This window comes from Euprymna scolopes, chromosome 17, assembly GCF_053919585.1.
Source record: "Euprymna scolopes isolate OS-2025 chromosome 17, ASM5391958v1, whole genome shotgun sequence".
NCBI lineage: Eukaryota > Metazoa > Mollusca > Cephalopoda > Sepiida > Sepiolidae > Euprymna > Euprymna scolopes.
Window position 1 is genome coordinate 108,602,430 of NC_136498.1, and position 24,362 is coordinate 108,626,791.

Sequence of the window (24,362 nt, forward strand, 5' to 3'; positions counted from 1 at the left end):
AAAGCAGTTCTAAATGACTAAAACTGCCACTTAACCATATGTTCAAACACTACCATGTCTATTAATTTTATTAATTTATTTTTATTTTGGACTATTAGCCTCATCTTTATTAGTTGTTGTTTTTCATCTTTTATTTGTTTGTTTATTCACAACGTTTCGGCCAACTATTCCTCTGGCCTTCGTCAGGTGGTAACCGCGACGGATAGGAACTTTGAATCTCCTAACTGCATTCTCAGCCATCACTGCCATCCGTAGTTGTTGTCGCCTCACCACATTTTGGCCAAGTAAACCTCTGGCACGCTTTGGGTGGGATTGAAACCGCTGTCTTCAGACAATGTTCATCTGGAACTGTAGAGATTCAACGTCTCTATCAACTGCACCACGGGCCCCGAAGGGCGATCAAGGTTGGATTCTTTGATCTTATAAATCCACGTTTATTTATTATCTGATCTTCCATAGTCGGGTCCATACCGATTGGTATATATATATATTATTCCTTAATTGGAATTTGAGATCATCTTTATTTATTGCCAGCACCATGGGCTAAATTAACAATTTATTGAAAGGAATTACCTATGAACAAAGAGGGTCAAAAAAGCAGTGTAATATACATAATATATTGTCGGAAATAGATTTTAGTGTTTACCATAAATAAAATTCTAGAAAATTTTTTTTTTCTTTTTTGTAAATTGTTATATATATATATATAGAGAGAGAAAGAGAGAGAGATAGTGTGATATACATAATATGTTGTCAAAAATAAATTCCAACATTTACTACATAACAAAACAAAACTACATTCACTACATAACATAACAAAACATTTACTACATAACATAACAAAACAACATTTACTACATAACATAACAAAACTACATAACAAAAATAAATTCCAACATTTACTACATAACATGCTGATTTTGTTTGCTGCATAACACAAATTCAAAAAGAGTATTGTTTACAATAATAATAGACACATAAAAAGAGACTAATAACAAAATGGAAGAGATAAATTCAGCTTGCATTCACCGCTGGGTTTGTGAACCAAGTGGTTAAAACAGCACCTACAATAAGTGGTCCCATTTTCGGAAGTATCCTCTACAAGTCTCATTTTCATCTTTGAGATCATCTTTATTTATTCCCAGCACCATGGGCTAAATTAACAATTTATTTAAAGGCATTACCCATGGAGAAAGAGGGTCAAAAAAAAAAAAAAAAAAGCAGCGTAATATACATAAAATATTGTCGGAAATAGATTTTAGTGTTTGTTTACCATAAATAAAATTCTAGAAATTTTTTTTTTCTTTTTTGTAAATTGTTTCTCTTTTTTTTTTTCCTTTTTTTTTTTTACAGTATGGCAAGAACAGAATACTGAAACTTTGTTTTATGTGTTTTTGTATTTTTTTTTTTTTTTTTTTTTCATCAGTGTTGAGCATTATCCAATTTTGAGTTCAAAATCAGGATCTTTGTGTGGTTTGATTAAATTCATGATTAACTGCAAAAATAAAAGAAAAGACAATTTGGTTTAAAAAAAAAAGAAAACAACAGATTTAAATGCAATGACAGATTCATAAAAAAAGATGAGAATTCAAAATAAAAGTTTTGGTGCTTGCATGTACTACTCACATTTCAGGTTAAAACATTATTATGTTCTTACATGTCATGTCGTAATTAGTACAAATTCCAAAAATTACAAAAAATGTTTCACTAGAAGATATGGTAGTAATATTTATAACAAAAAATCATCCACAATTATATTCTGCTTAAAAAAGAACACCCTTAACTTGAATCAAGGGAGATAAGTTAGTTTGTCAAACTGAATTAGTCACACAGCTCCTCCACATTAAAGTATAAAACTCGATAATTCAAATAGAATTTATTTTAACTTGTAATTATTTTTCGATACTTGTACAGTTTAATCAAGACATTAAAAAATGAAAATATCGAAAACAGTTTAAATTGTACATATCTTTGTAAATTGAAGAGCTCTGAAAAAAAATTTCACTTAATTTGATTGAAGAGTTTTTTTGTTTTTTTTTACAGCGGAAAAACACGTTTTTATGAGAGTGCGTTGAAGGCAGACACACCTTGGATTTGTTTTTAAATTTTGTTTGAATGTTATAAACGCCACGGGGAGATAACTCCATGTAAAGCGCCGACACTCCCTCCCCATCTTTAATACTAGCTTTTCTTCCTAAAAAAATCAAGCCTTTTGCTCAGTATCATAACAAATTGTTTTTTTGCTGTAAAAAAAAAAAAAAAAAAAAAACTACTTGATGAAATTAAGTGAAATTTTTTTTTCCGAAGAACTTCATTCCATAACGAATATGTACAATTTAAACTTTTTTTCGATATTTATTTCATTCCGTTTCGTTTCCTTCGATGTTCCTTTTTCCCTGTTTCCATTTTTCAGATTTCTTTTACAAGTTTAACATCGTTACTCCCCCACCACCACCACCACACACACACTTCACCGAATTTCCCTACTTAACTGTGTCTCCATTTTACAGATTTCTTTTCCAAGTTTAACATTGTTACTTTGTTTTTTTATTTTTGTTTTTTTCCCAACAGTTATATACTATTTTTCCAGTACAACCAGCAATTTAATAATTATTATTATAAGGCAATTTAATAATTCTTAACATGAGGAGGGTAGTATTATACTATTGTGGAAAGGAAAAATCCTTTACGACTGAGACAATTTTTACTTTTTGATCCTTTTCTCCACATTAAAAAAATTACCCTGGTGTATAACTCTGTCCCGTGGGCAGGCCTGGTAAATACGAATAACAATAATAACAATAATAATAATAAATAACAATAATAATAAATAAAAATAATAATAATAAATATAATAATAAAAATAATAATAATAGTACTTGAAAACGAGAATCACAGACATTACAAATTCCTGTCTCCTAACAATAACAAATATATTCAAAATCAAATTAAAATTCCTGTGTTTATACGATCCCGAGTAACGCCGGGTTGCCCCACTAGTAATAAAATAACTTGATCAATTCACATGATTTTTGGAATATGTAATTTTCTTTATGCCATAGGTACATACATCATACAATTTTTTCTTGGTTTTTGTATATAGTTATAGTCAGCTAACGTACTTCCTAATTTCTAGCATAGCGCTACTGGAAGCGGTGACAATGCCAATTAGTTCCTTCAATATTTTTGTTCTTTAGTATTTCTATTTTGATTTCAATCATTTTATTTTTATACTTTCAAATTCAAATAAACTTATTTTTAAAATTAAAAAAGAAAACTTTTATTTTTATAATTTCATAAACATATATATATTTTGTATAAGATTTCAAATAAAATAACTTTTATTTTTTAATTTTGTTATAAATAAAGATGAATTGTTTTATTTTTCTGTATACTTTTTTTAAATTTTTTATTGTATAATGTTAATTTTTTGTATATAATTTTGTTAATTTTTTTATTGTATAATTTTGTTAAATTTTTATTGTAAAATTTTGTTAATTTTAATTGTATAATTTTGTTAAATTTTTATTGTATAATTTTGTTAATTTTTTTATTGTATAATTTTGTTAAATTTTTATTATATAATTTTGTTAAACTTTTATTGTATAATTTTGTTAAATTTTTTATTGTATAATTTTGTTAAACTTTTATTGTATAATTTTGTTAAATTTTTATTGTATAATTTTGTTAATTTTTTTATTGTATAATTTTGTTAATTTTTTATTGTATAATTTTGTTAAATTTTTATTGTATAATTTTGTTAAATTTTTATTGTATAATTTTGTTACATTTTTATTGTGTAATATTGCTAAATTATTATTGTATAATTTTGTTAAATTTTTATTGTAAAATTTTGTTAAATTTTTATTGTATAATTTTGTTAATTTTTTATTTTATAATTTTGTTAAATTTTTATTGTAAAATTTTGTTAATTTTTATTGTATAATTTTGTTAAATTTTTTATTGTATAATTTAGTTAAATTTTTTATTGTATAATTTAGTTAAATTTTTTATTGTATAATTTTGTTAAATTTTTATTGTATAATTTTGTTAAAATTTTATTGTATAATTTTGTTAAATTTTTATTGTATAATTTTATTAAATTTTATTGTATAATTTTGCTAAATCTTTATTGTATAATTTTGTTAAATTTTTATTATATAATTTTGTTAAATTTTTATTGTATAATTTTGTTAAATTTTTATTGTATAATTTTGTTAAATTTTTATTGTATAATTTTGTTAAATTTTTTATTGTATAATTTTGTTAAACTTTTATTGTATAATTTTGTTAAATTTTTATTGTATAATTTTGTTAAATTTTTATTGTATAATTTTGTTAATTTTTTATTGTATAATTTTGTTATTGTATAATTTTGTTAATTTTTTATTGTATAATTTTTTTATTGTATAATTTTATTAAATTTTTATTGTATAATTTTGTTAAATTTTTATTGTATAATTTTGTTAAATTTTTATTGTATAATTTTGTTAAATTTTTATTGTATAATTTTGTTAAATTTTTATTGTATAATTTTGTTAAACTGTTATTGTATAATTTTGTTATTGTATAATTTTGTTAAATTTTTATTGTATAATTTTGTTAAACTGTTATTGTATAATTTTGTTATTGTATAATTTTGTTAAATTTTTATTGTATAATTTTGTTATTGTATAATTTTGTTAAATTTTTATTGTATAATTTTTCAATCATATCCTTTTATTGCTCTTCAGCATTTCTATTGCAAAGCGATTTATTGAAACAAGAAGAAAAGTGAAGGAACTGATTCGCCTTGTCACCACTTCCAGTAACAGCCATACCAGAAGTTACAAAGTATGTTAGCTGACTATAACCATGTTTCTATATAAGGGATTTTTGGACAAATACAAACTTTTTGATCTCAACATTTGATGGGGAAAGGGGTAGAACGAGGGGAGGGAGAAGAGAAAAAAAAGAGAGGTAAAGAAAAATGGGAGAAAGAAAAATGGAAAGAAAAAAGGAAAAGAAAGGGGGAGAGAAAGAGAAAGAAAGAGAGAGGGGTAGAGAAAAGAAAAGAGGGGAAGAGAAAAGAAAAAGAGGGGGAGCGAAAATAAAATAGAGGGGGAGCGAAAAGAAAAGACAGGGGGAGAGAAAAGAAAAGAGAGGGGGAGAGAAAAGAAAAGAGAGGGGGAGAGAAAGGAAAAGAGAGGGGGAGAGAAAGAGAAAGGAAAAGAGAGGGGGAGAGAAAGAGAAAGGGAAAGGGAGGGGGAGAGAAAGAGAAAGGAAAAGAGAGGGGGAGAGAAAGAGAAAGGAAAAGAGAGGGGGAGAGAAAGAGAAAGGAAAAGAGAGGGGGAGAGAAAGAGAAAGGAAAAGAGAGGGGGAGAGAAAGAGAAAGGAAAAGAGAGGGGGAGAGAAAGACAAAGGAAAAGAGAGGGGGAGAGAAAGAGAAAGGAAAAGAGAGGGGGAGAGAAAGAGAAAGGAAAAGAGAGGGGGAGAGAAAGAGAAAGGAAAAGAGAGGGGGAGAGAAAGAGAAAGAGAGGGGGAGAGAAAGAGAAAGGAAAAGAGAGGGGGAGAGAAAGACAAAGGAAAAGAGAGGGGGAGAGAAAGAGAAAGGAAAAGAGAGGGGGAGAGAAAGAGAAAGGAAAAGAGAGGGGGAGAGAAAGAGAAAGAAAAAGAGAGGGAGGAGAAAAAGAGAAAGGAAAAGAGAGGGAGGAGAAAAAGAGAAAGGAAAAGAGAGGGGGAGAGAAAGAGAAAGCAAAGGAGAGGGGGAGAGAAAGATAAAGGAAAAGAGAGGGTGAGAGAAAGAGAAAGGAAAAGAGAAGGGGAGAGAAAGAGAAAGGAAAAGAGAGGGGGAGAGAAAGAGAAAGAAAAAAGAGGGGAGAGAAAAAGAGAAAGAAAAGAGAGGGAGAAGAAAAAGAGAAAGAAAAAGAGAGGGAGGAGAAAAAGAGAAAGAAAAAGAAAGGGGGGAGAAAAAGAGAAAGCAAAAGAGAGGGGGAGAGAAAGAGAAAGGAAAAGAGAGGGGGAGAGAAAGAGAAAGGAAAAGAGAGGGGGAGAGAAAGAGAAAGGAAAAGAGAGGGGGAGAGAAAGAGAAAGGAAAAGAGAGGGGGAGAGAAAGAGAAAGGAAAAGAGAGGGGAGAGAAAGGGAAAGAAAAAGAGGGGGAGAGAAAGGGAAAGCTCTTTCTCTCCCCCTCTCGTTTCCTTTCTCTTTCTCTCCCCCTCTCTTTTCCTTTTCTTTTAGAACTGCACACCTGTGGAATTGTCTTCCGTTTTCCTGCTTTCCGGCTGACTACAATATGGTTGTGTTCAAGTCTAAAGTAAATAAGTTCTTGATGAGCCGTTCCATAAAAGTTATCAAATTTACCAAATTTTCATTACTAATGATTACTATATTGACCAATTTCTACTGTACACTCTTTAACCCTTATCCTTGAGTGGCCTCTGGGCCTTGATAATGTGGTGACGCCTATGTAAAAAAAAAAAAAAAAAAAAAGAGGGGGAGAGAAAGGGAAAGGAAAAGAGAGGGAGAGAGAAAGTGAAAGGAAAAAACAAACCTTGAGAAAAGAACATCGTTTGCGGCTTTCTTGATGACAGACACCATTTTATCAATATCACTGGACAGGAGTTTCCGATTGACAGAAATACGGATACTGAAAAGATAAAAAGAAACAAAACATAATGTAACCTTTCTTAACATGTGTCCATTCATTCTGCACATTTCATAACAAAAAAAGTATATTTCAAACAAGTGCGACAGACCAACATAAATGCTAATTTAAACGCGACAAACATAACCTAGTACAAAAATGCTGAAAGAAGATTCAGTGCATTTAATATGATAGGCAAACAATCCCTCTCATTGAGATGCGAGAATACATTTGTATAATATGTCTGGAAGTTGTGCAAAAAAAAAAAGAGGAAGATAAGGAGAAAGAGGAAAGAAGAAAAAGAGGAAAGAAGTAAAAGAGGAAAGAAGAAGAAAAAAAGAAAAAGAAGAAGACGAAGAGGCAGAAAAAGAATGGCTGATATATAAAATAGGTGAGCCGGATCAAGGTGGATGGAAAGACCAAGGAGAGAAAGCACTAACCAGACCTTCACTAGATGAGTGCAAAGAATATTGGAGTCTTCATTGCTTCCATTCAGTCTCAAAAGACAATGGATATCCATATAAGGAAAGCTGTGCATGTAATTGTGAAGCAAGGGTTGCACACTCTCCAACCACACCTTTCCTGAATTGACACTGCTAAAGTCTAGTGGTAAAAAGAAAAATTCAGGACAACTGGAAACAATGCAGAGTTAAGTAGAGAGCACATACACCACCTGAAATTCCCAAATGGTCACCCATTTCAGTAATGAATAAGTTCAACAATGCTTAACTTCAGTCATCTAACCCGAAGCGGTGTATCAACATGATTATGCCAGAGGTTTATTGTCACTGAGAAATTCCAATGAAAACCAATAGTCACTGCCAGTGAGAAATCAATGATAAGCAGCCGTTGTGATAATGCAAATTCATTTGCAAAGGTTATAGGAAAAAAAAAGGTAGAGAATACTGGATATTCATTGTCCTTCAGACTCCAGGGAACACCACCAATTGTTATCAGTGACTAATCTCTGATGATGGCCTGTATGAGAACTTCTAGTGAGTAAAAATAATGATAATGATAACAATAATGATCATTCTAATAATTTATAGAAGCAACCAAACTCATGGAAAATAATCTTAAAAACTACCTGGAAAATATATCCGGTGAACCAAGTGCAAGAAACAAACAATTGCACTTCATAGGGGCAGTTAGATGGTTGTTTTGTTTTTACGGCATATCAACCTTTTTCGGGTTATTTAATGCCGAATCCAAAGATTTTGAAGAAAAATTTTTTAATAGAGTATATTTGTTGATTTCAGGTCCATTTCTATTTAACCCATAGCTGGGACCCTAACAGGTACAACCACTCCGGGTCAGAGTGGACCTGGGAGCAATGGCAATTAAAGGGTGGCTCCACACTCCCCAAAGCCTGTAAGCTGGGGCCTCACCACTGGATATAGTTTAAGGTCATATCCAGGACCGGGAAAGTAGGGAAAGAAAAAAAAAGGGGGGGGGGCTGTTGTTTTTGTTTTTGTAGAACACAATTAAGTTTTACAAAAGAGAATAGAAAACAAAACAAGAAAACCGATGTAGGTGCATTTCGTCTCAGGAAGCCAATAGACAGCCTGATCTGGTAGCACCGGAGGGGCAGTTTAGAATCTTTAAAATATCTCTATTTAAATATAAAAGATAGCAAATGAACGTTTGGCATCCAGTAGGATATCCCATCCTTGGCGAGAACAAAATAAGAAAAAATTTCTTCAATAAATAAATGGTATGTGACTGGCATCTGTTTGGAGATATATCGTCAAGTGAAAGGTATCTTAGGGAAAGACAAGCAACATGTGATGCTGGATAAGTGTTTTTTTTATTTTTTTTTTTACTTATCTTTTTGCTTCGGAATTTTTAAAACTGTATTTATGATGCAACCGTGTTTTGTTGAACTTACACCATTGTTGCATTTATTATTAAAATGATACTGAGAAATACATTTTCTTACCTGGGTTTAGGCAATTTATGTTCTTCGTGAGCAAGATAGAGGGCAAGGGTCAGTCCAACACCATCTTCCTGGGCCTGCAGAGATAAAATTAAATATAAGGCAAATATGGACGAATTCTTAAAGTAAATAGAGGAGAAAGTGAATATATATTATTTAATAAAAAAGATGAGGATAATAGTAGCAGAGTAGAAGGTGGATCTCAGATTTTTTTTTCGGCAGCCTCATAACTTGATTCCTTTATTTTATTCTTTAATTCTCACACTCACACTCCATGAGCGATGCTTCTGACAAAGAGGGAAGAACTGCCGTTTTCTGGGTCAGAATCCTTTTCATCTAACACTTATCGTTGGTAAGTTTTTTTTTAGTTCCTTACATCAAGTGGCTTCATGCTTTGTCTGAAGCGATTTCCATCAAAAATAAAATTGACGCTCTTTCAGACACATTAACAGCTCATGGATTAAAAAAAAAAAAAATGAATAACAATTCTTATAGAACGTCAACTAGCTGATTTCTTTATTAAACAAGCATGCTGCCCGGCGTTGCCTGGTCATAAAATAAATATGACATTTTAATTTATGCAGATTTCATATTTATTACTATAGAGCCAATTCTGTATTCAACCAAGAACCAGGCCAGTGGAACAGTGTTCTACAGCAGGTAATTCTGGGAAAGAAGCTTTGTTCATAGAATTTGCATTTAGATTTAGGCACAGTTAGAGAGTAGGGAAAATCATATATAGTGGTAATAGCTAGTAGAGGGCTTTTTTTATGAAAGTTTAGCAGGGGGGAACCATAGACTGGAGTTTAGTCAAGCACTTGCCATGAAAATAACGATAGAGTAGAGACAGGCTCGCAACATCTCTTCTGTTGGAAAGAGGTTGCAGGGAAGAGAAAAGGGCATCACCTATTAGGTTTGGAAGCCGGTTTTGAACTTTATCAAGGCTGGATAGGGCATCTCAATCAGCTATTGCTCAGATGTAGCAACAATACTCCATTTTAGGGCATACCTGGCTCTTTTTTTTTTTTTACATAGGCATCACCACATTATCAAGGCCAAGAGGCCACTCAAGGATAAAGGTTAAAGAGTGTACAGTAGAAATTGGACAATATAGTAATCATTAGTAATGAAAATTTGGTAAATTTGATAACTTATATGGAACAGCTCATCAAGAACTTATTTACGTTAGACTTGAACACAACCATATTGTAGTCAGCCGGAAAGCAGGAAAACGGAAGACAATTCCACAGGCGTGCAGTTCTAAGAAAGACGCTTTGTTCATGGAATCTATGTTTAGGTTTAGGCACAGATAAAGAGTGGGGGGAATTATTGATAGTGTTTACAGCTAGACGAGTGTTTCTTGTGACAGTTTGGCGAGGGGGGACCATAGATTGAAGCTCTTATACAGATAGAGGATTGCATCAGCAGTGAGATACCTACTGGAGCGGTAAAGTGAACCAGCCATTTTTTCCAGTTATCATGGGCAACAGATTTGATGTATGTGTTCCATTTCAGATCAGGAGTGAAGGTCAGTTCCAGTGTCTTGTCAAAACATGGAGCTTCCCCAAGACGAGAGTCATTCATTTCAATTGTGGTGTGATGGGGGTCGGAGTGATTATGATGAAAATGATAATTTTTATACCAACTTTCTTTGATTCTAAATAACTTAAAAATTCATACAATGTGTTAGAAATTTTCTTGAGTTATTTATTTATAACACGCTTTTTTTTAATTTATAGAAAAGAACAATCTTTTGTAGCAGTGGAATACTGCTGCCATATCTGGGCAGGAGCTGCAAAAAATAGCCTATCCTGCCTTGACAGAGTACAAAATAGACTTCGTGGCTTAGTGGGGGATGTCCTTTTCTCTACCCTGCAACCTCTCTCCCACAGAAGAGACGTTGCGAGCCTATCCTTGTTTTATCGTTATTTCCATGGCAGGTGCTCGTCTGAACTCCAATCTCTGGTCCCCCCTCGCCAATCTTTCATGAAAAACACCCGTCTAGCCGAATCCACTGTGAAAAATTTCCCCCACTCTATATCTGTGCCTAAATCAAAACGCGGATTCCATGAACAAAGCTTCTTTCTTAGAACTGCACGCCTGTGGAACTCTGTTCCGTCTGCCTGCTTCCCACCGGACTACAACTTGGATGTCTTCAAGTCCAATGTTAACAAATTCCTAATGAACCGCCCCCTTAAGTAAACACTTCATCAAATCTCTACACTAACGTAATGTACTTGCAATAACCCTTATCCCTGAGTGGCTTTCGGGCCTTGATAAGTGGTGATCACTGTGTAAAAAAAACAAACAAACAAAAAAAAAAACAGAACAACCTTTCATTTGTTGAACGAAGGCAATTAAAAACCAACAAGTTATTGCATTCAAAACAAATTATATCAAATTATAATTACAAATGCAATAAAAGAAAATACTTATGTCAATTTGAAGCGTGACAGTTTCCAAAATAGTTGTCCTGGAGAATGTTCTTTTTTATTGAAGAAAATTAGGTAGCAGAGGTGCGGAAAATTGTTTTCATTCCTTTCAGTAAATTCTTTTTGAGCTCCTCTCGTCCTTCCAATTTTTTATTTTTTTATTTTTTTTAACTCTGCTCGTCGAAGGTTCTTTCTTTTAGTGTTTATATATAGCGTATCTTCAAGTAATACTGGGTAATTTGCATAAAGTCACTTATTCAAATTACATAAAAGGTCTTGTGAAGAGTATTTTCCACAAATGCTAAGAAAATAGATATCTTGAATATTTTTATTTTGATCTCAAAAAACATTACATCATTCATAGCATGTTTTTGTTTCAAAACATAATTTAAATAATATAAGAGGAATAACTTATATTTTAAATTGAAGAATATAATAGGAATTGTCTACCTTACAAGTAAAATTTTATTTTTTTCTGTATAAGTTCAAAAATAAGCAAATAAACAAAAAGTTAAAAGCTGAAACATTCAAGCTCACCATTTCCACAATTTTTTGTAAAGTCCTTTCATCAATGTCACGATCATCGCTTGGTTCAATTAGTCGCAAATGTTTCACGGGAGAAAGTGGTGATCCGCACAGTTCAAGACCTTCAATTCTAAAAAACAAGTTAAAAATTAGAATATTTTTACGCGCAAATACACTGTAATAGCGAAATTCAGAAAAAAAAAAAAAATCGCATATACAGACTTTTTATGTCACTTTCAACCAAAAGTAATAATAGCTACTTAATCGGCATGTCAGAACTACTTAAACATTATTGCATTATTTTTAAAAAAAAAAACAAGTTTTCGATGACATTAATTTCGTATACTCACTTGCACTTTTATATATTAATTCTGTATAGTCACTCTTCCATAGCAAACTATAACATATACTGACCCAACGGGTCACGAATAGTCTAGTGTCTACATCAATAGCGAGTGAGAACAGTAGAGAAGCTTATTGTTTGCATTAGAAGTACAGTTCATTTTTGTCTTGTTATATACGAATAAAACACCAAGCTAATGTTACGGCCATTACTTACGCATGTCTATATGTGGTGATTTGTCTGTGTTCCCAATGTTCATCGACATTAAATGTATGTATTATTTTGTATCAGATGTGTTGTTAAGAACTCTAAAATGTCAGCCGTTATCTGAGAGAAATAGAAGTGGTGTTCACGCGTAAAGTACCCCATTATTTTATGGCCGGAACGATTCATTCTCGCTTGCTTGCCTCATTATTCTTAAAGACAATAAAGGCAGAGTTTTTATATGCGTTAAATGGCCAAAGTAAATCTACCATGTGCATTTGTTTTTATTTATTCATTCAATTTTTCTGCATTGTTTATCGGCACATGACATAACAAGGAAATTAACTCATATTTGCAATTGTTAACACACAATTAATTAACCAAACTGGTAATAGTTACATGCTAGTTACTTCCCCTTAGAATTTATAGCAGGAAATTGCTTAGTTGGCGTTAAATGCAAAAATGGATGGTGCAAAAGTTTCATGATCACATGACCCTTAACATTTAGCCTTTTAATGTAACATAGCATGGATGATATCACCGGTAAAAAAAAGAAAGAAAAAAAAAAAAAAGACTATAAAAAAGAGAAAGAGAATGATCACATGAGAGACGTGGAGCACAGAACAAGATAACGTTAGAGGCATATAGAATGTTCTAGATCACATGGGTGACATCAGGGCTGTAGCAATGAGGAAATAAAGGTTGTTGCTACAAAAAAAAATGGCAAGTTGGAGTTATTTCCTATTCTTTGTCTTGGTTTCCTCTGCGGCTGAAACTACACACAACGTGGGTTGGCCCACGGACAATGTTCGCTTATGCATCAGGCAAAAATAGACATCTACACCAAAAATCCGGAAAAATTAGTTTTATCTTAATTTGCCAAATCCACCATGGAGAAGAGCAGAAATCCCATAAATCAAGGGGAGATAAATCAATCTGTCATTTAACCAAGTAATAATGAATGACGAATTGACAAAATACAAAAACTAGTTTTTTATCTTCAAATAAAATTGTGCTTGATAATTTTCTATAAGTTTTGGTGAGAATACTTATTTTTGGATTATATGTCAGTATATAAAAGAATTCTTATGTGGAATGCGATTTTTACCCATGCCTCATACTGTATAAGCACCAACTATTTTACAAAACAAAGTTAGGAATATTATATACTAGAAAAGAGACTCGACATTGCCCGGTCAACAAATGTTTCACACGCCCATATTTTTATCGAAATCGGCAAAATCTATTTTTCAATCGAATCGCTTGATTTCCTGCTCTAATTGGCGACACACCGCGGTGCACCGAAAGAAAGCTTGAAATGACTTCGTTCACAATACATTCTAGTCTACATTAAATTGTAGATGACCTATCGATTTTATAAAATTATTTTTATACTAGCAGGGGTACCCGGCGTTGCTCGGATGTTTCGAGGTGTGTGCGGTTTTGAGTAAATCAAAACAAAAGAATAAAGTACCAGAAGTGTCTTCCTGAGACTGTTCATAATGTTCCTATTGTCGACTTCTTTTTCTGGTTGCAAAAAAAAACAATCAACAACTTTTTATCGACATTGTTTCACTGTTTATGAATATTGAAATAAAATACATTACTACACATTAATAATATGCCACTTTTAATCACTTTTAATCACTTTTATCGACATCTTAAAACTTTTGTTACTCTTTTTAAATGACAACGTTAATGTTTATGAATATTGAAATGAAATACATTAGTAAACATTTATTAATATCTTTTTTTTTTACTGTTTATGTGTGAATGTTTTTGACTTTTTCTTGTCTGATATTAAAATATTATATATATGAAATATTGAAATTATTCTTATATTGAATATTGAAATAAAAGACATTACTACACATTTATTAATAATATCTTATTGAATATTGCAGTAATACTTAAGTTTAATTAATGTTATTTTCTTTTTTAATAGCATTTTATTTTTAAATGACGACGTTTGTACTGTTTCTGAATATTAAAAGAAAAATAATTACTAAACATTTATTAGTAAGAAAATGGGTGCTAGTGCACGGATTATCCGCGCTATATTTGAAATCGTATTTCTAAGATTAAAGTTTAATGTTTTTTTCGTGTTGTAATAACGTTATTATTTAAGAAGCCATTCTTAACATGGGGAGGGTGCAAATGCGCCTAAAAAAGTAGAATCGCATTTTACGGAATTAAGAGTGTTAATTTACAATAACAGGTATGGCACCATTGGCACTTCTGCATGTCAGTAACATGGAGCTAATGCGTGTAATTTAGTTTCAAGAACCGCCGACAGATGTCGTTTGTCAGGCAAAGAACCGGGATCGATAAAAATTGTTGTAATGAAAAATTATAATGAAAAAAAAAAAAAAAAAAAAAGGAAGTGTAATTCAACACACAAAACTAAAAACAAAAAAAAGTTGGGAAATTATTTTAATATTCATTTTAAGAAAATGCTATTAAAAAAGAAAAAGTTGATAAAAGTGAGACATAAACAGTAAACCAAAAAAAAAAGCTATTAATAAATGTTTAGTAATGTATTTTATTTCAATATTCATAAACATTAACGTTGTCATTAAAAAAGACTAAGAAAAGTTTTAAGAAGTCGAGAAAAGTGATTAAAAGTGAGATATTATTAATGTGTAGTTATGTATTTTATTTCAATAATAATAAACATTAACGTTGTCATGTAAAAAGAGTAAAAAAAGTTTTCCAAAGTCGATGAAACTGATTAAAAGTGAGATATTATTAATGTGTAGTAATGTATTTTATTTCAATATTCATAAACAGTGAAACAATGTTGATAAAAAGTTGTTACTATGGCAACGAAAACATGTCCTTACAAAGAGAGAAAGAAAGAAAATAAAAGAACGGAAGGAAAGAGCAAAACGGAAGTTGTGTTTGTGAAAGTAAGTTTGGTGCGTTTCACGTAAATGTAAATCCAGGTTTTCATAAAACTCTAACCATGCGGGTTATAACGAAAGCGAAGTAATGTAATTGTGAAATCAATTCCAGGTAACGGATTGTGTTCTGTTTTAATTTAATTTTATTATAATAAATGCTTTATAAATTGTGTTTATGTTTTATGCTAATCAATGGCAAATTAACCGTGGTTCGTTTCAGCGTAAGTCCAGACCAGTTTTTAGATAAATTCTAACCGGTGATCGGTTTTAAATGTCTCCTGTGAACGTTCTGGAACGGTGTAAGTGAGTGGAGGTGGTAGGATGAATTTGTTAGAGAGAGTATACTTTACTACTTTCATTAAATGTAACCGATTTTTACAGTGGACTCTCACCAGACAGAATATAGGAAACTCTGATCAGCAAGATACTGGACAGCTAATAAGCCTATAACATACGACAGATGTCGCGATTCAGTTTGTGAATGATACGGCTGCACCAAATGTATACAGGTGCAGTCCTATAAATGTCAAAGTCGGAGGGGAAAAAATGAGTTCATTTTATTTATATAGAGATAATGGCTTGAATTAAAGTTTAAAATGCAAATATCAAGTATAATGCTCCAATTGTGCTCTAAACAGAAACATTCATTTTGAATGCACCCCTGTCATATCAAAGAATCTACTGTTGATTTTATATGTTTGGCCTTGTATTGTAATAAAACTTCTCAAATGCACTTGTGATGTTAGGCTGTGTAAGGTGTTGACTTTGATCAAAATCGCCTGTCTATTCTTTCATTGGATTATTTTGATTACCGATACTTATCAAATACATTCTGTTACAAAACCTATCTAAGAACATTGCCAGGCACATAAAGTACCTTTATGTGAAATTTTATAAAAATCAGCTCAGCCGTTATAGAGTCTATAGGGAATGAAATTATAGACACACAGACAAAGTTCCTTTTTATATATTAGTAGAGATAATAAAACCTATATTACTTTCTACAAATGGTTTTCTGTCATAAATACTACTCGTTATAGTTAAAATTACCAATATAGATTTTCCTTTTTTTTTTCTTTTTTTTTTTTTTTTTTAATTATTTCAATGCATTAATTTATCAGTTTTAAAAGTGTTTGCTTACAAAAAAAAATTCACAAAAAACAATCAGACTTAGGAAAAAAAATTTTTCTTACCCAATTAATTTTTCGTGTACCTCTTTGCAAATATCTTGCAAATCTTCGATCATCCCTAGAAGGTAGAGAAAAAAAAAAAGAATTAAAACTGAGTTTCGCAATTTTTTTTTTTTTTTTTTTTTTTCCCCAATATTCTTATTATTTTGTTCTCGTAAGGGATGGGGCATCCTGCTAGATGCCATTCACCTACTATCTCATACATTCCAACTTTTTTGTTTCATTTTACTTCAAAGTTCTCAGAAATCATGGGGGAAGGCCTCCCTGGAGCTAACATTTTGATTCAGTATGAGATACATAGATATTCGAATATTCCATTAAAGTTCTTTATATCTCAAACACTGGGTCAGTAAAGAAATTGTGAACATAATTTCCCTCTCCCCAATTGACCATTTAAATATGTTATATCTTTCTTGTGGTCTCTTAGTCTTACTAGATTGCAGGGCAAGAATTTATCTAGTCTGGTAGAGTATCCAGCCTTGTGCTGGTTGGTTGTTTTATGGCATATCAACCTTTTTCAGGTTATTTAATGCCGAATCTAGTGATTTTGAGGAAAGATTTTTTAATGGATCATATTTGTTTTTTAAGTCAGATTCTATTTAACCCATAGTTGGGACCCTAACAGGTACTACCACTACAGGTGAGAGTGGACCTGGGAGTAATGGCAATTAAAGGGTGGCTCCACACTCCCCAAGGCCCGCAAGCTGGAGACTCACCATCGGATATAGTTTTAGGTCATTATCCAGGGCCGTTGTATAAAGGGTTCTTTTTAAATTTTTTTATAAAGGCCAATTTTTTTAAGATATGAGAGTATGGTGTGAGGATTGTTTTTATCGAATAACTCTTTAATATTATTTTCTTTGTAGACTCGATTTCTTACTGTTACAAAATCAGTACATTCAATTAATATGTGTTTGATTGTGAGTGGTGTTTGACAAGGTATACAGATGGGTTGGCTTTCTTTTTTTAGGAGATATGAGTGGGTTAAGTGGGTATGGCCAATTTTTATTCTTGTTAGTTTGACTTCTTTTCTGTTTAATTTCGTATTTTGTTCTTGTTTTTTGATTTTTGGCATGATTTCGTGAAGTTTGTTGTTAGGGTGTTCATTCCAGTAAGTTTGCCATTTCTCTGTTGTATATGCGTTGATACTTCTTTTTAGATCTATGTATGGAATTTTAAAATTTGCATCGATTGGGAGATTTAAGGCGTTTTTTTGCTGCTGAATCTGCTAATTCATTACCTTTAATACCGGAATGGCTCGGTATCCAGCAGAAAATGATTTCTTTTTTACTGTTTAGTTCAGTTAATTGTTGGAGTAATTTTGCGATTGGGGGGTTGTCCATCTTTTTATTTTTAATCGCTTTTAGAGTAGATTGGGAGTCTGAAAGGATTATATATTTGTTTTTTTCTGTTATTGGAGGCGAGTTTGAGAGTTAGGATTAGAGCATGTATTTCAGCACTGAAGATTGAGGTTTCTTTTGGGGGGGTTTGATTGTTTTTTTATTGATTTATTGAGTATTGCTGCACTGGCTGTTGCGATATTTTGTTTAGACCCATCTGTATAGATGTGTGTGTGATCTGGATACTTTTGATTTTATCGAGATTATTGGTCATTGGATGAGTATGTTTCTTTTCATATTTACTTAAACTTAGGTCGATGTTAGGGGATACGATTTTCCAGGGAGGGGGTTTTGAGTAGGGTAGTTTCGTGAATTTTGGTTATGGGTAGATTTGCTTCTTTGGAAATCGATTTTATTCTAAGTCCAAAGGTTTTGATTGCATTTTCTTTTTGCTCAAAAAGGTGTTTATAGTTTTAGTATTTTAGACCAAGGTTTTGATTTCTGAGCATTGGAGGAGTTTCATGTGCTTCTGCATACAGGCTTTCTACAGGGGAGGTTGGAAATGCTCCTAGTGCTAGTCTTAGTCCGGAGTGGCATATTGTGTTGAGGGTTTTTAGATATGACTTTCTGGTGGATTGATATATGAAGCTACCATAATCTATTTTTGATCAAATTAATGCTCTATATAGTTTGAGTAATGTGTTCTTGTCAGCTCCCCAATCTGTATGGGTGATGACTCGTAGGAGTTGTAATGCTTTATTACATTTGGTTTTGATGTGATTGATGTGTGGAACGAAATGTAGTTTTTTGTCAAAAATGATTCCCAGGTGCTTGTGTTCGTTTATGAATGGAATTTTTTTGCCTTCAATCTGTAAGGTTGGGTCAGGGTGGAGTTTGCGTTGGTTACAGAAATGGATGCATTTTGTTTTAGTTTTGAAGAATTTGAAACCATTTTTCGTCGCCCATTTATTAATTTTATTTATGTTATGTTGTAGTTTTCTTTCAATAGTGTGAGTGTATTTAGATCTGTAGCTGATTGAGCAGTCATCTACATATAAGGAACTATGTATATCAGGAGAGAGTTCTTTTATAATGTTATTGATTTTTATGTTAAAGATAGTTGTTGATAATATGCTGCCTTGGGGCACTCCTTCTTCTTGATTTTGTGGGTCTGATAAAGTCGAGTTTATGCGAACTTGGAAAGATCTGTCTGTTAGGAAGTTTTTTATGAATTCAGGTAATCTGCCTCTTAGTCCGATGTTGTGGAGATCTTTTATGATACCGTGTTTCTAGGTAGTTTCATATGCTTTCTCAAGATCGAAAAAAAACAGACGTTACGTGTTCCTTATTGATAAAAGCTTCTCTGATATAATTTTCAAGATTAGTGATGTGGTCTATACATCCTCGATTTTTTGGTATCCACACTGGATTTTAGAAATTATTTTGTTGTCATCTAGATACCATATAAGACGGTAGTTAATCATTCTTTTGAACGTTTTGCATAGGCAGCTTGTGAGAGCTATTGGTCTGTAGTTTTCTGGGTTTGATGTATCTTTTCCCAATTTGGGTATCGGTATTATTGTTGCTTGTTTCCATGAAGTTGGGAAATCTTTTGTTTCCCATATTTTATTATAAATTTTGAGAAGGAGTCTTAATGATTCGGGTGGAATTTCTTTAAGGAAGCTGTAGTGCACTTCATCTGGTCCTACAGATGAATTATGGGATTTTTCTATGGCGGTTTCTAGTTCATTGAGTGAGAAGATTTCATTGTAAGGCTCTTGATGTTTGGAGTTAAAGTTTATTTTGTACTTTTCTTCATGTTTCTTAAGTGTTTGAAATTGTCTATTGTAGTGTTTTGATGATGAATTTTCGGTAAAGGTTTTAGCTAGTGTGTTAGCAATATCTTTTTATCAGTTATTTTCTGTTTATTTGTGAGGTGTTTGATTGGATTCGGATTATATTTTCCAGTTATTTTCCTAATCATTTTCCAGACAGTTTTGGGTTTAATGGTGATGTTGACTTTGTTGACAAATTGTTGCCAACAGGATCTTTTGGATTCTTTAATTGTTTTTCGAGTTATAGCTTTTTGGTGTTTGTATTCTATTAAGTTGTTGGTTGTGGGTTGTTTTTTAAATTTTCTTAAGGCTGCCTTTCTGTCTAATGGCCGTTTTACATTCTGGATTGAACCATGGTTTGTTTTTTTTCCCAGGAGGATAATTTTTGGGTATGCATTTTTTGGCTATGAGTACTTCTGTGAATTCTTCTATTGTTTGGATTTGATGTTCTGTTAATTTTAGTGAACAAAGTTCTTTAAATTCAGCCCCGTTGGCTTTGTTTGTATTCCACCTGGGTATGTGGTTTTGGATGGAGTTACTGCAATTGATTATAATAGGGAAGTGATCACTTCCACAGGGTTCTTTGTAAGTGCTCCATGTATAATCCAAGAAGCTTGATGGATCACACATGGTAAGATCAATGGCACTAGTTGATCTGTTTGTTGGATTTAAGTATGTGGGATTTTTTTGATTGAGAAGGCACAAGTTATTTTTGTTAATTAATTGTTCAATTTTGTTTCCTTTTGAGTTTGTGACGTCACATCCCCATAACGTACTGTGGCAGTTAAAGTCTCCTAAGAGGATGAACGGTGAAGGTAGTTGTTTTATCAAATTTTCTAGTTCATTTTCATTTATTGGTTTATGAGGAGGGAGGTATATTGAGCAGATTGTGATTGTTTTGTGTAATGTGACTGGAGTTGTAATTGCTCAGAGATTTGTTTTGACAGAGAAATTGCTTTGAGGTATGTTATTCCTTACAAGAATTGAGGTGCCTCCATTAGCACGAAGGCCTGTGTTATGGAAATAGTTGTATTGTTCATAGTTTGGTGTTTTGAAATAGTTATTGTTTTGTAGGAAGGTTTCTTGTAAGCAGACAATGGCTGGGTTGAAGAGTGAGATAAGTATAAGAAGTTCATTATAGTTAGATCTTATTCCACGACAATTCCATTGGATAATTTGTTGTGTTTTATTTCTATCCATGAGGCTGTTTAGTTTTCCTCTATTTCCATCTCTTTAGAAGTAGAGGGTTTATCTTTTGTCAGAGTTTGTGTCTTTGGTGAAGTATTTTGCTGGGTTTTTTCTTTTTTTGTTTGGATCTGGACGTCGATCTGGATCTTGCTCGAGATGTTGCTGTTTTGGCTTCTTGTTCATTTTTTCCCTCTTGATTACTTGTGTTTGGTTTCTTTTTCTTATCTAGGGTGTTTTTGGTTTCCATTTTTTCTAGAATTTGGAATCTATTTTGAGTTTCTATTGTTTGGTTTTCTTCTTTTCTGGAACGTTCTTTATTTGCTGTTTTATCATTGCTTATGTTTTTATTAATTTCTGGTGGTTGTTTTGTTGGTTTCTGTGATAATTTTTTTAATGGTTCTGTTGTGGATGGAATATTATTTTTTTTGTTTGGATTTGTTATTTCTATTTTGTTTCCCAGATTTGAGTATTTTTCTTTTAGGCTATTTTGAAATTCTGGCCATTCTTTAATGTTTAATGTAATCAGTTTGTTTATCAGTTCCCTATATTGATCATGTACGTCATTATGTTGGTATGGTTTAGTTGTCTTTTTTGTTGTCTCAACATATGTGTTGTCTTTTATGTACGTCTCAACTATTTTTCTGGCTTCTGGAAAGGTTGTGTTTTTTTTGTACTTTACTTCTATAATTTCTCTTTCTTTTTTTATATGTTTTGCATATTTTAGAGAAGACCGGGTGATCTTCTTTGCAGTTTGCGCATTTCACCTCATTTATGCATTTTTCTTCGGTGTGGTCAGACTCTTTGTTGCCGCATTTTTATTCCTTTACAGGCTTCTTTATGATGTCCATATTTTTGGCAATGGAAACATCTTAATGGGGCTGGGATATATTGGTCTACTTTTACATTTAAGTAGCCAATTTTTATTTCCTTAAGTATTGTTGGTTTGTTAAACGTTAATATGTATGTGTTGGTGGTTATTATTTTATTGTTTCTTTTTATGTTTATGCGGATGTGTTTGATTACTCCTTGTTTTTCTAATTCGGTTTTAATTTCTTCTTCAGTTGTTAGTGATAGTTCATAACTTCGAATTACTCCTTTCAAAGTGTTTAGTGTTTTATGGGGAAAGACTTTGCACTTGTACTCATGGAAGTTCTTCATTTTGAGTAGAGATTGAGCATCTCTAAGATTGGTTATCTCAACTAGTAGATTTCCATCTTTTGTTTTTTTGATAATTTTTGGTTTACTTTTTGTGGATAATGTCTTTTCTGTTAGAAAAGGTGATAAATTTCCAATTTTTTTATTTTCGATTAATTCAATAACCAAGAATCGTGGAAAGTTTTCTTCGTCTATAGTTGGAACGGTTTTTCTAGTTTTGAATTTTTGTTCTTCATCTGAGGAATGGTTTCTTTTAAGGATTTTGAGGGGGATGCATTTGTTTTTATCAGCCATGGATTTTGGGATTTATTTTTCATCAACCACGCTTCCTACCCACCTCGGAGTCCAAAATTGGGGCATAGTAAGGGGGAAACCCATTCGCCTTGACCATGTCGGGGCTACGTGGAGGATATACTCTTTTGGTAAGGAGTTCTCAAGCACTATATTTTCTGTTCAATATGTCCTCAAAAATACATTTGCTCAGATGGAGTGTTGAGTTCTGGTCTTTCCAATTGATTGACCCTTGCCACACCCTTCTAGCACTTACTTGGTTTGCATATTTTTTGTAGTGGGGGAAGAAAAATAAAATAAAAAGTTGGAAGTACCTTTAAGTTTCGTTCTTTGTTGTGGTAGTTGGTACTTTGGGTGTAAGTGCTAGGGCTTGGCGTGACTGGCTGATTGGTCGGATCGGGCCTCTCCGACCGCCCGTCCGTCCGTCTAGCCGAAGTAAGGGCCGAAGTAATGTGTTGCAGTGCCTAGACTTTGATGCATCCAGGTCTAGGTTAGCTCAATCACCAGGATCACGTCCTAAGGCATTACGGGTAGCAACCCACGGCTAACTGGTTGCCCCAATGAGGGATTTTTACCCTCTGTGGAGGGGGGGGGCTTATTCTAGTGCCCTACCAACAGGGCAAAAACAAAAAAATGGGGGGGCTGACAGGGTTGGGAAGTAGGGAAGGAAAAGGAAAGGAGAGGGGAAGGAGGTTGTTGTTTTTGTTTTTGTAGAACATAATTAAGTTTTACAAAAGAGAATAGAAAACAAAGACATAAAATCATGTAGGTGCATTTCGTCTCAGGAAGCCAATAGACAGCCTGATCTGGTGGCACCAGAGCTTTGTGCTGCTAATTGAGGTAACATCACTTGGAGAAGGTGCAACATTCCTTGCAAAAACCAGTGTGAGTTAGCTATACTGAGGAGATCTTATTGGGACTGTGAAAACTATGTGATTTTTAATATTTGGACAGAAAAAGTCAAGTACCATTGTGAAATTGTACTTTTAATACTAACATTCATTTGGAATGCGCCTCTGTCATATCAAAGAACCTACTGTTGATTTTATATGTCAACCCTTTTGGCTTATATGGTAATAAAACTTCTCAAATGCACTTGCAATGTTAGGCTGTGTAAGGTGTTGACTTTGGTCAAAATAGCCTGTTCTTTCTTTCATTGGATTATTTCGATACAAAACCTATCTAAGAACACTGCCAAACACATAAAATAGCTTTGTATGAAATTTCATAAAAAATCGACCCAGCTATTTTTGCGTGCATAGGGAACAACCTCACAGACAAAGAGATTTAAAAAAAAAAAAAAAGTAAAATATTTTTTTCTTTTATATATTATTAGCCTGGGTGCCCGGCGTTGCCCGAGTGTTTGGAGGTGTGTATTGAGCAAAAAAAAAAAAAAGTGGTAGTAGGCAGGCAGGCTCGAACCCATGACGCGAAGGCAGAAAAGAAAGTGAAAGAAAATCTGACGTCTTAGCCGATGTCTCCATGATGCAACCGGAAGTCAAAAGCGTCGAAATTAACTAAAGGCAATCCAACATTGACTTGCTAAAATGTTGGCAAAAAAAAAAAATCGACCCCTCTTTGTACAAAACAGCTGAGTTTAGGGTGAAGGCGTTAATATTTTTGGCCAATTTTTCGATATTTTTCGTCCGAGACTTCGAGCTTCAAATGATACCGATCTTGTCAGGATCTGTCGCCTCGGTAGAAAGTTTTTTGCAAGACATACAAACACACATACATTCAAACAGAGATTTATATTATAGACTATACTTCTTTTATCTTAACATTTTCTTTCTTTTTATGTTTGACACATAATTTTTATTAAAATATTCCCCCCAAGTCTTAAAACAAAAACAAAACTTTTTTTTACAAAGATTTTCAGCATGGTAAAAAAAGGAGCTATCTGTCGTGCCTAAATATGTAACGGATCACAGACACGCGTAGGACAGCTGTATGCAAATGACCAAGCCATGTGCAAAGTGACGTGACGGCGAGGAAGGAAATGAAAAGATATATAATGAAAATGTGTGTGTAGACCGAGGATAATGTTAAAGAGGTGGTGTAGCAGAACTGAACAACACTCCGTTGGTTCTACTAAATAGGATGTGCACAAGAACCACCGTCATTCAAACCCGGAACCCGTCCAGTACAAAGAAAAGAGAGATATGCAAATTATGGTACTGTTGCAATTAAAAGTCTGCATATAAGGACAGGGTTTTTTTTTTTAGAGAGCGACAGAACATAATTGTGATTTTGTGAAATAGAAGAAGAAGGAGGAGGAGGAGGAGGAGGAGGAGGCGAAGAAGGGAAGAGAAGATTGCTTTGCTCACTTGGAACTATTTTTTGTATGCGTCAGTGGGAAGAAAAAGAACGATGGATTTGTGTGTGTGTGTGTGCGCG

General features: G+C 32.9%; 1 protein-coding gene across 1 annotated transcript in view; it reads right to left on the reverse strand.

The window, feature by feature from the left end:
* Window positions 1-1,391: 1,391 nt before the first annotated feature.
* The window catches only part of LOC145296868 (serine palmitoyltransferase 1-like), a 70,001-nt gene continuing 47,030 nt past the window's right edge, over window positions 1,392-24,362 (reverse strand). The window contains exons 11-15 of the mRNA XM_080143002.1: window positions 16,160-16,214; window positions 11,529-11,646; window positions 8,563-8,636; window positions 6,531-6,626; window positions 1,392-1,495 (exon numbers count right to left, since the gene is read on the reverse strand). Of these exons, the coding sequence (XP_079999128.1) occupies window positions 1,492-1,495; window positions 6,531-6,626; window positions 8,563-8,636; window positions 11,529-11,646; window positions 16,160-16,214 (347 nt within the window). The 3' untranslated portion in view covers window positions 1,392-1,491. The remainder of the gene's footprint in view (window positions 1,496-6,530; window positions 6,627-8,562; window positions 8,637-11,528; window positions 11,647-16,159; window positions 16,215-24,362) is intronic.